This window comes from Parasteatoda tepidariorum, chromosome 8, assembly GCF_982258835.1.
Source record: "Parasteatoda tepidariorum strain Cologne lab strain chromosome 8, Ptep-v5.0, whole genome shotgun sequence".
Lineage (NCBI taxonomy): Eukaryota > Metazoa > Arthropoda > Arachnida > Araneae > Theridiidae > Parasteatoda > Parasteatoda tepidariorum.
Genome location: NC_141762.1, coordinates 8,477,905 through 8,490,244, shown reverse-complemented (window position 1 = coordinate 8,490,244; position 12,340 = coordinate 8,477,905). Strand labels below are relative to the sequence as shown.

General features: G+C 33.5%; 1 protein-coding gene across 1 annotated transcript in view; it reads right to left on the bottom strand.

Moving 5' to 3' along the window:
- LOC107456567 (sodium/potassium-transporting ATPase subunit alpha) overlaps positions 1 to 12,340 on the bottom strand; it is a 62,031-nt gene that overhangs the window by 20,351 nt on the left and 29,340 nt on the right. Inside the window, exons 9-13 of the mRNA XM_043050245.3 lie at positions 10,081 to 10,192; positions 9,834 to 9,966; positions 5,940 to 6,126; positions 3,390 to 3,565; positions 1,651 to 1,787 (exon numbers count right to left, since the gene is read on the bottom strand). Of these exons, the coding sequence (XP_042906179.2) occupies positions 1,651 to 1,787; positions 3,390 to 3,565; positions 5,940 to 6,126; positions 9,834 to 9,966; positions 10,081 to 10,192 (745 nt within the window). The remainder of the gene's footprint in view (positions 1 to 1,650; positions 1,788 to 3,389; positions 3,566 to 5,939; positions 6,127 to 9,833; positions 9,967 to 10,080; positions 10,193 to 12,340) is intronic.

Below are 12,340 nucleotides of genomic sequence, written 5' to 3'. Positions count from 1 at the left end.
CAAATGACATTTTTTCAATAATATACACAACTATATCTTACAATTCTATATAACAACATTCGTTAATATGTTAATCCTAACGAACTGTTGAAAACTGACTTATTTTGAAAAAGGGAATGTTTTACAATCTTAGGAATACGGAATGAGTGATTCAATAAGATGATTTTATTCGTTAACGGAAATCATAACAATTAAGATAGGGAACGGATTTTATCTCTCTTGATGTTAATTTTTTAAAAATGTCAAAGTATATCATAAGTTTTATATTTCGTAATATCTTATCTTCCAGTTTTTGTTATTTTGCATATCAACTAAATTCCGAGCTTATAAGATAGAGGTTTAGAGAGAAATTTTTTCTACAATAATGGGTAATTAGAGCGAAAAAGAAAGGGGAAAATTCGTGAAAAAAAGCACTAAAAAATTTAATATTTTCGAAGAAATAGGAATTTTGAAACAACACACTCGTGTTGAGTTTATGGATAAAAATGGTTCTTTCCACACTTCGAATTTAAACTCAGCAGTTGAGTTATTGCGTCCTGAAGAGCGGACTGCATATCATATTTCACTCTACATTTAATAGTTAATTTTACTTTAATGTTAAGTTTGTTTGCTTTTAATTTCATCGTATTCCCTGTATATTTTTCAACTCGTCTTCGTGCTTTAGGTCGTGTAGTTTTTGACCTGCAAAATAAAATGTAGCTTCAAGTAGAACACTGAAAACAGTGAAAATTTTTGAAGTGATACTTCTTATGCGACTTCCAACAAAGTTGCGTTAAACTTTTAACGCTATATTTTTCTTGGACGGGAAATCACGTGGTAGGATCCAGTTTTCCCTCATTTATTTCCATATTGTTTTGGTTCTCACTAGCATAAAAATAATAAAAGTCATAAAAGTAATGTTTTTCTATAAATATTTTTCTAGTTTGTTTTGATACACATATAATTTAATAGGGTAGTATTTTTTATTTTCAAATTTAGTGGATAACAATTGTAAAAAAAGAGTGAAAACAATCCCACGGACAATGCGACGGATTTAAGGTTATGTCGAGGTACGTCTCTTGTGAATACCAATTAATTGTTAGCTTTTCTCCTCTGAAATTACGTTATGACGCATTCACATACATTATTAATACATTTTCCAGGGCGAGACGATGAGGCAACCGCAAGCCCTTCCACTGGTTCAAGAGATCCACGAGGGAAAAATGCGCAATATTACCGTGATTACAGAGCACAGAAGCGAGCGGAGCAGGTAAAAGAGTCGTTGAATAGATCTAGTGATCCCTCTACGACTGCTGATTCTTCTACAATTAGCGTCGCAGTTTGCTAAGTTTAACTTCTTCCGCGCGGTGGGACTCCACGCGCTATTTTTTTAATTTCATCGTATTCCCTGTATATTTCTGAACTCATCTTCGTGCTTTAAGTCGTGTAGTTTTCGACCAGCAAAATAAAATGTAGCTTTAAGTACTAGAACACTGAAAACAGCGGAAATTTTTTAATATGGCAAGATATTTACCACAATAATTCTTTTCAGCGAGATAGTGTAATTTAAAGCTAGAGGTTTTAGATTCTGCTGCGAAACTCTTTTATTTTCTACGGGACAAAAATATTCACAAAATAATTCTATTTTGTTCCCTAATAAATGATTCTCACCTTGCATTAATGTTCTCGACAGAAACTCCCATTCTATCAGCAATGTCCTCTACCGTCTCATTCCCTTCAGAAATAATACCCACAGCTTTGGCTATGGCCTTGGCTGTGATAGGGTGATCTCCCGTCACCATGATCACCTGAAATACAACAAACAAAATATAAACAATTGCCATATATTCCGTAATATTTAACGCTTCACACGAAATGTAACGAAAAAGTGTGGTAAAAACGGGAAGCTGAAATTCGATAGCCTGTTCGATATATTTCGATGGTGATAATGCTGTAATGGATCTTATCGGTATTATAACTCGCCGCTGACCTCTGCAAGCCACAATCAGGCTTTGTTCAACTTCGGTTTCATGTTCCCGCCTATAAGTACCGTTATCTCTTTACAGCTTTGGGCAAGTTCTCTAATAATTTGCTTGCATTTTGATAGTTATAACACATTTTTTTTCAACATTTAAAACTTCATGGTTTATACTCTAGATTTGTATGAGCTCACATTTTTCATACTTTAAATTAGTTATGGATGGTAAAAAGAAATTTAAGACGAGTTTCTTTATCGGTATGGTGTAAATGTTTGTGAATGAAAGGTAGGTAGGAATTTTATGAGCTGCACAATGGGCTATTGGCGACGGTCTGGGAAACATCCCTGAGGAGGATACAAAGACAAGCCATCACAATTTTGATCCTTTGCAGAAGGTATGGGTCCTCCGCTTTGTTAGCCCATCGACCTGCTCAAGAAGTGGAGCACTTTACGGTAGAATAGTTTAACGATGACCAATACCGCATACTCTCGGTCCCTACGCGGACTTATCAAAGTGATCACCCATCCGCACACTGACAGCAGTCAGTGATGCGTGACTTTGGTGATCTCTTGCCTGTTGAAACTTTAAAGTGTTTCGAGCGTTCACGTTTTTTCTCCTTTCCTACATCAAGTTTATGTGTTTTATACAGTAGACTTTTTCAACAAGGATTTGTTTTGTATTCTGTTAGATAGTCAAAAGATAAGGAATAAGAGAAACACCTTTTTTTTATTTTTAACACATCTAGTATTTATGCAATATTGAAACTTTGGTTTACCCTAGAACATTTTTAATCTTGGAGGCACTTAGCCTTGAAAGGGAGACACTTGAACTGTTAGTCGACTATTTTATTTATTCTACTAAGCTTATTTTAGTCTTATTTGTTTTTTTAATGTGATTTTTCATATTTTACCATTTGATGTTTTACCTGACCTTACTTTTACATGTTTTTACCTGTATTTTTGACACTTTTATTGTCGGTTGATTTTATCCACTTTGATGTTTTAAGCACTTTTAATTTTTATTCTGTTTTATTTTTATTTTACTTTTTCGATTTTGGGATTTTTCCTATGTGTTTTAATCTTTTAAATTTTGTACTTTTACTTTTCTGTAGTTTGGTAGTGTTTAGTTCACGTGCAAACGGGTGAAACCCTTATCCGCAAACTCCTTCGGGGGTAGGTCGGTTACTATTGGTCTTATGCAATATTTTTGGTTCGATTATGTTATTCAGATGGTGATGTAAATAGAAAAGGTATGCTGTTTTTCCACTCTCCCCCACTTTCCCCTCTCCGTTTCCGTGGTTTCAGTCAATCTTCTTTTTGCCCCTTAGCAATATGTTTCAATAAGAAGTTGGATTATTTTCAGAAACCATGGTAACGGAGAGTTTTGTGAAATTGCGTAATTTTACTATTTTATTTATGAGGGGTGACTCACTTTAATGCCGGCACTTCGACACTTTGAGACGGCGTCAGGAACTGCTGCTCTTGGAGGATCAATCATTGCCATGAGTCCCACAAATCGGAGTCCAGTCAGAGGAAAGTTCTCAGTCTCTGAATCAAATGAATAGCCCGGTCTGTATTTGCTCTGAGGTAGTTTGTAGTCACAGAAACCTTCAAAGAAACAATACCCAATGAGCTTCTTTGCACCACTTAATATAATATTTGTACATTAATATTTAATATTTTCCACAAAAAAAAAAGAAAAGTTCTGTCAATTCGTGTGAAATGAACGATTTCCTGCATTCGAAAATTAATCATCTATGTTTGAAAAATAAAATTCAAACTGCGGAATACAATTCGAAGAAAGAATGAAGTACTTTTACTCGTTAACGTGACTCATAACGGTTCATAAATAAGGAACGGTTTCTGTCCCTGTTGTTACTAAGTTCTTTTTCTTCTCTCCTAAAAAAAAAAAAAAAAAAATCTGTGTTAATGTTAAGTTTTTTAACTGGCAATATTTAATATCTCTCTGTTTTTTCTTTTGTTACTTTTGATATCAAATCGGGTGCAAAAACCTACAAGTTAAATTAAAAAAAAAATAAGCAATGGGGTACTTGCCCTTCAAGAAGAAGAAGGCTTTCAATACATGGGTCATTCTCACGAAAACTGTCATTTTTCAGTTCATAAAATCCCAAAGAAGTAAAGTGAATAAAAAGCTCTGAAACTTTCTATATTAAAAGAAATATGTAATGGCATTATAAAGAAAGTATATATCCTATAAATTATACTTAATATTTTAATTAATTAATTTTTTAAATAATTAATTTATAATTATTAATTTATAATAATTAATAATTAATTAATTAATTTAATAAATAAATTAATTAGTTTAATAAATCAATTTATTAATTTATTAATTTATTTTTCAAATTAATTAATAAGTAAATTAATTATTTTCACTATTTAAAAAGTGAGGGACTGACACTAATAGTGAGGGAATGATATTTTATTTTAATACATGTTTTTATCTAAGTTACATCTACCTAAAGTTTGAAAATGATAACATACTAAGTATATCTAATATTTATTATAATTTAGTCTTATATATTTAATAGTTTTTACAGGTTTGGGAAATAAAATTGGCTGGCATGATTGAACAAAAAAAAATTTAATAATATACTCATCTTGAATCATTCCCTCACTTCAGCATCCTTCCCTCACTTTATACACTAGTGAGGGAATGACAAATTCAATAAAATTTAAAAATAACAGTTAGGCTTTATTAATTTCTGAAGTCAATCACATACAATTATATTCATACAAGAAAGCAACATATAATTATCCACTTTCTCGATGAAGTTGTATTTTATTTTACTCTAAAAAACGACATGAGGGAATGACAAATGTAAAAATTTTTACCTGGTTTGATTCATTCACATTTATTCCACAGCAAAGCTTCTTTAAGTTGAAGATGGAAACATACTGCAATTTTGTTCTATGATGCCAGTTGTTAACTTCTGAAGTTTTTATTAAAATATTTTTATTCTAAGATGATTGCAGGTGATAAGAACATTGTTGTGAGGGAATGACGCGAAACACTGGGGACAAAGTTTAAAATAGTGCTGTGTTAATATTTTTATCAGAAATTAAATTTAAAATTTATTTTCTGAATTCTATATTTCAATATTCTCAAATAAAAAACACAAATTTGTAAAATTTTTTTATTTATTTTAGAAACAATTTTTTTCTTTTTTTAAATCAGCAGTGGGGACAAGTGAGGGAATGACATATTGGTATATTTTAATTACCTAAAATTAATAAAAAATAAAAATTGATAATTTTATTTTTATTCTTTTGTTAGCTTGCATTCTGAAGGACACTTTCCCTGAAAAAATTTTTTTCGTAAGTTGTAAAACAAACATAAAATATACTGGGGACATGAAAATGACTGTTTTTGTGAGAATGACCCACATACAAATGTGACTTATGACGTCAGCTCCAGTTAATCGTTATCAGCAAAATGGAGAATTAAAGTTGAGCTAAGCTTTTCTACATAAGCTAAAATGTTAGTTAGCGATAATTTAATTAAATATAGAGCCGTTTCCCATATCGAATTAGTTGAAATATAATTCTTTTTCTTCTACGTTTCTTACTTAACTTAGATTTATTAAAAGTTTTTGTATTTTATTGTAACCATGACATATTTTTGTTTTGTGTACCTGGCAACTTCGATGCATAATTAGTTTGTTTATGTTCCACGTGACTTCGTGCTTGTCTTTGTGTTAAGCATTTGTGTAAATACATAGAGAAGGAATTGGAATCTTTGAGAAAGAATTTATGCGAAAAAATTAAGAATGTACCACTTAAGAGAATTGATACTTGACGGACTTGGCTTACTCAAAATAGAATGGAACGAACAGCTGTTAACGTAAACAAATGTCACGTTTCAACAACCAATCAGGATCGAGATACCCAGACTACGTCACTTTCAGGTATCCCATTGACGTTTCAGTTTTACAGAGAGAGTAGATAGTTTTTTTTTTACCAATGACTCTTTCTCCCATTCCTCCAAGCTCCAAGTAGGCATCGTTGAATGCTTCCTTCATGTCCTCGTCCAGAACTTTCTCCTTTCCGTGGATGAAAATGGTGGAACAACGATCCAAAATTCTTTCCGGTGCCCCCTTCATGCACAACAAGTAACCAGAACCATCTTCCAAATCGTGAATAGTCACCTGTCAGTTAGAAAGAGAGAGAAGAACTATTATTGGAAAGGTCTGTCTTTTACATATGTTACGGTAAAAGTGATAAATCGGGTTATTATTAATAATTACCGGTTATTATTAATAATACCTGCTTCTTTTAGTTATTATTAATAATGACCGGTAATTATTTATAATAACCGGCTATTAATAATAAAGACCAATGAAGTTAGATAAATGTGATAAGACGGTTTATATAGCATTGAAACATGAATGTGCCTCTTTGTATATATGTTACGGTTAAAGCAGAGATGCCAATTGCTCCAGACCCGCCATTATTATCTAAAAAATAACTATAACAAAATGGCGAATTATATATGCCTTCGAATTATTTCAAAATAGTGGTGGATAAAAATCTAATTAAATGACTTTATTGCATCAAGAAACACACATTAATAAATTATCACTCAAAAATATTTATTTGCTTCCCGGAGCAAGTTGGCATCTCTGTCAAAGTGATAAATCCGGTTATTATTAACACAAATTGTCAAATAATAACGGCTTCTTTTGGTCAAAGTGAGAAATAAAAACGTGAACGAACTTGTTGTTGTTGTAGTTCATTTACGTCGCACTAGAGCTACAGAATGGGCTATTGGCGACTGTCTGGGAAACATCCCTGCGGATGATCCAAAGACATGCCATCACAATTTTGATCCTCTGCAGAGGGGATGGCACCCCCGATTCGGTAGCCCGACGTGAAACCTCCGCGAAGCCACCTGCACGCTAAGTTAAGCACTTTACGGTAGAACAGTCTAACGAGGACCAATACCGCACACCATCGGTCCCTACGCAGACTGATCCAAGTGGTCACCCATTCGCACACTGACCGCAGTCAGTGACGCTTGACTTCGGTGATCTGCTGGGAACCGTGTCTTAACGATCAGTTCACTGCGGGACGCAAACGAACTTGTATTGCGTTCGGTGTGAATTACAATGCGGGAGGAAATTTTAAACTGCATTTGATGAGTTTGCTGAAACAGCTTATGGTTTGGTTATACCAGGAACAGCCTATACCGGACAGTGGCACTTAATTTTGAAAATAATAACATCCGTGTAGGGTATACCGGGCAATTGTTTCCAGGCAGTTGCACTAAACTAAACTCAGCGGCGCGACAGCCCTTGCGGGCCAATGCCAACTGTGCCCATCTCAGTTTTCTTGACCTTGGGCTCTGAGGTGCAGGAGCAGATGTTCCGGTCAGGTGGTCAGCCGAACGCGGAACCCCCAGTGTTTAGTTCCCAAGCGTGCTTGGTACTCATTTATCGACCCACTGAAGGGGTGAAAGGCTGAGTCACCCTTGTCCGGCCCGAGGATCGAACCAGGGACCTGTGGCCCGACAGCGCGAAGCGCTACCGCTTAGCCACCGGGCGTAGCAAACCAAACTTATATACTTCTATAATTGCAATACTGAAATCCTTGACCATCTAAGTTAGAATCCTTACGAGAGCCAAGTTTACACAAATTTTCATTTTTACCTTCTTTTACGTTGAGCATGTCTAAATAGTTGTTAAAACGTGATTTCATGACTTCTAAATAGTGATCGCGTCGTTGCAAAATTTGTTAAAATAACTGCCTTATTTTGTGAAAAACTCTAATGTAAATGCAAAAAAAAAAATGACAGAAAAGGATCGGGAGTCCATATCTTACTATATATAAAATTCTAATGATGGTGTCGCAGTTTTCCATTGTTGTCGGCTCATTTTTATTGGCCAGAAAATCACGTGGTAGGATCCAGTTTTCCCCCATTCATTTCCTTATTGTTTAGGCTGTCATCAGCATAAAATTAGCAAAAGTCGTAAAGGTATTGTTTTCCTTTAAATATTTTTGTATCCCTAACTTAAAGTTATTTTTCAGTACTGCTATTATTAGCGAAAATTTTAAATTATGGTTGAGAACTCATCAAATTTGTTTGAACAATATAATGTATTAAGAATATAAATGTTATTTAAAAAATTGATGATTAAAAAAATCACTTCTGTTCACCAAGAGATCTATATGTTTATAATACTAATAGATAGTAATATTTAGACGTGGGAAGTAGAGGCGCAAAAGCGTAAGTAAACAGAATTCCTTTTAGTACATACATGTTAAGTGAATATTTTTAACTTTAGTGGGAAAACTGTTTTCTGCCAAGAAAAAGCAATTATTGCGAAGCAATCATTGGGGTTGGTGAGCGGTAGCGAACAGGGGTCTTTGCCCCCTAGTTCTAAAATAAACAATGAGCTCATTTTGTCATGCTGTTGCCAACCATTTACCAATTGCCAACACATTAAAAAATGCGAAAGAATTACGTCTACCTAACTTCATTGGTTACTATTAATAATAACCGATTAATTTAAAGAAATTCGCTTAAATTAATCACTTTCACCGGCTTCTTTGGTTATTATTAATAACTACCGGTTATTATTAATAATAAATTAACATTATGATTGTCTAATTGCAGCAATTGCGCTAGTTCCATATGAAACTCGATCGCTGTTCTGTTTCAAAATTATATTTATTTTAACTCTATAATTTAGTTAAGAGAAGTTAAATAATCAATAAAATTTCAGTAGTATTTTTTAAATACTACTACTACTACCGATAATAAGCTACATTCTTTAGCGCTGAATTCATCAAAATCTATATAATACCAATTTTTTCTGACAACAGAACTGCAGTTTTACGTAGAATAAAGCATTTTAAATCGTATATCACAGCTAGAGATAGTCTACGTCCATTGTTAGCGAGTGTTTTGAACTCATGGATTTTTGCAAAATCTCTTATTTTCACTCACGTAAGTTTGATATTTCTTCCACGAGTGCATGAGCATTTCACCAGAACTGATGCATGCACACTAGAAGTGCGCATACGCAATTTTTTGAAATCTTTATGCACGGGATCGTACGGAAGCGAACGTAAATTTGCGAAATCTCCCTATTCATCCTCGACTGCGTATAGTTCTATTTTATTTCGTTACAACATTATACAAATAGATTTCTAAAACAATCTAAAAGCTAAGGTTAAGCACGTTAGTTAGAAATTTAATCCGTGCTATATTTTACAAAAAGTATCATAGAATTATTAATAATAAAAAATGATTACAGTTTTAAAGGAATTCTGGACTTGCCTGGAATGAAATCTGGACCTGGAATCTACTGACAGAATCCAAAGTACACAGAAATCGGAGTTTTTGGAAGCGAAAAGAATTTACGAATGGTGTGAATGCTCGTGAGTTTGGGTTAAACATTTTCCTTTTGGACTTAAATATTTTTCATTAGATTTTTTAAACTTGAATTGTTTAGATTATACAACATTTAAAGGGAACATCAATGTGATTTTTTTAGAACATTTGGATGTCAAAACTGGAGAGAAAGCTTTGGGGGGAATGGCAAGAAAGCTGTTTCTCTATGAACTTTCGGCAATGAATATTTTTGCCTTACTTTTGCAATTTTCTCATAAAAAGTATTTTTTTTAAATAATATTTTATCATGGTTCGTTATAAATTCTTTATTCCCCAACGCAATCAATGAAGAGCCGCCCAGACAGAATGACAGCACCCGTTACAGTTGTCAAAAGTAAAAATTGAGACAAAGCATCTGAAGAAGTTGAATTCCGTTTATTATGGTTAGTATAATCAACAATTCAACTATTAATTCTTGAAAGAGTTTATATTAAAGTAGAGTAAAGGAGGATTACTTACATGATATTTGTTTGAAGAATTAAACGGAATTTCACACACTTTAGTGTTCTTTTGTCTGTATGTAGATACGCTTCCAATGGCCAATTCCATACATTTTAAAATAGCAGATTCCGATGCATCTCCAATGCAATCTCTACAAAACAATGATTAAAAATTTGCATTCAACTTTTAAATCATAAAATGACGTAAAAAACTTTTTTTCTTATATTTATGAAGAAATAAAAATCTAAGTCAGAGAAAATTTTACCGTTTAAGTACTGGAATATTTTCTTGTCCACCTTTGAATTCAGCTTTACTGCAGAGACAGGCAACCCTAGCCAATGCTTGCCATCCAGCTGAGCTCTTATCATATTGTACACCTGCAACACAAATTGCACATATCACTACCTTGTATTTGTTGGACAAAATTATTTAAGAAGACCTATTATTGCTTACAAATTAACTATGCTTTTTTAACTATATATATATACATATATATATATACATATATATATATATATATATATATATATATATATATATATATATATATATATATATATATATATATATATATATATATATATATATATATATATATATATATATATATATATATATATATATTATATTATATTATATTATATTATATTATATTATATTATATTATATTATATATATATATATATATATATATATATATATATATATATATATATATATATTATATTATATTATATTATATTATATTATATTATATATATATATATATATATATATATATATATATATATATATATATATATATATATATATATATATATATATATATATATATATATATATATATATATATATATATATATATATATATATATATTTATATATATATATATATATATATATATATATATATATATATATATATATATATATATATATATATATACAGGTGATTATCAAAATAATGGAAACACTTGTGAATAAAAAGGACATTTAAGAATTCGCTTCATAAGCATTAAAAATATAATCCTAGCTACCAGTATTTTTTAATATAAAAAGGACATATATTAGGTGGTATGAGAGAGCTTTTACAGAGTTGTCAACGTTTTGAATTTTTTGTCAAAAGCGTAAAATGTCAGACCTCACAGATTTTCAGAGAGGCCAAATTGTAGGAGCCCGACTAGTTGGAGCAACAGTGACCGAAACATCCCAGCTTTTAGGCGTTTCTAGAGGTACGGTGTCTAAAGTCATGACAGCATACGCACAGCGCGGAAAGACAAGCTCATCAAAGCAAAATAGTGGACGGAAGGAGAAGCTGAGTGAAAGAGACCGACGGGTATTGAAGCGGATTGTAATGTCTAAAAAGAAAACAACTGCAGCCAAAGTGACCGCAGAGCTCAATCAGCATCTGGATTCTCCAGTGTCAACAATTACAGTTAGGAGATACCTTCATAGAGAGAACATTTACGGCAGAACAGCAATTCCCAAGCCACTTGTCACAGATGCTAATGCAAAACGTCGTGTAGAGTGGTGCCACAACCACAAAACCTGGTCGATTGATAAGTGGAAGACTGTTATATGATCAGACGAATCGTCTTTCACACTTTTCCCCACAACAGGATGGGTACATGTCTGGAGAACACCTGCACAAGCGTATGATCCTGATTGCCTCCATCCAACTGTCAAGCATGGAGGTGGATCGGTCATGGTATGGGCAGCCGTGTCATGGTTTTCTGCTAGTCCAATCGTAACCCTGAAAGGAAGGATCACTGGGGAGAAGTATAGAGAAGTTTTAGCTGACCAGGTCCATCCTATGATACAAATTTTGTTTCCTGCAGGAGATGGAATTTTCCAGGATGATAATGCCCCTATTCATGCAGCCAGAGTTGTCCAATCATGGTTTGATGAACATGAGGATGAAGTGGAATATCTACCTTGGCCAGCACAGTCCCCAGACCTCAATATAATCGAACCGTTGTGGTCTATTTTAGAGCTTTCAATCCGGAATCGATATCCTCCACCGGCATCTCTCACGGAACTTTCACAATATCTCCATGAAGAATGGTACAATATTCCTCTAAACACTATTCAGAATTTATATGATTCGATTCCTAGGCGAATCCAAGCTGTTTTGCATGCAAAAAGCGGTCCTACGCCATATTAATAAAGGATTCCTTCAAAATCTAGGGTGTTTCCATTATTTTGATAACCACCTGTATATATATGTCCCGCAGTGGACTGATCGTTAAGACACGGTTCCCAGCAGATCACCGAAGTCAAGCATCACTGGCTACGCTCAGTGTGCGGGTGGGTGACCACTTGGATCAGTCTGCGTAGGGACCGAGGGTGAGCGGTATTGGTCCTCGTTAAACTGTGCTACCGTAAAGTGCTCGACTTCGCACGCAGGTCTTCGGACTACCGAAGCGGGGGTGCCATCCCCTCCGCAGAGGATCAAAATTGTGATGGCATGTCTTCGGATCATCCTCCGGGATGTTTCCCAGACCGTCGCCAATAGCCCATTGTGC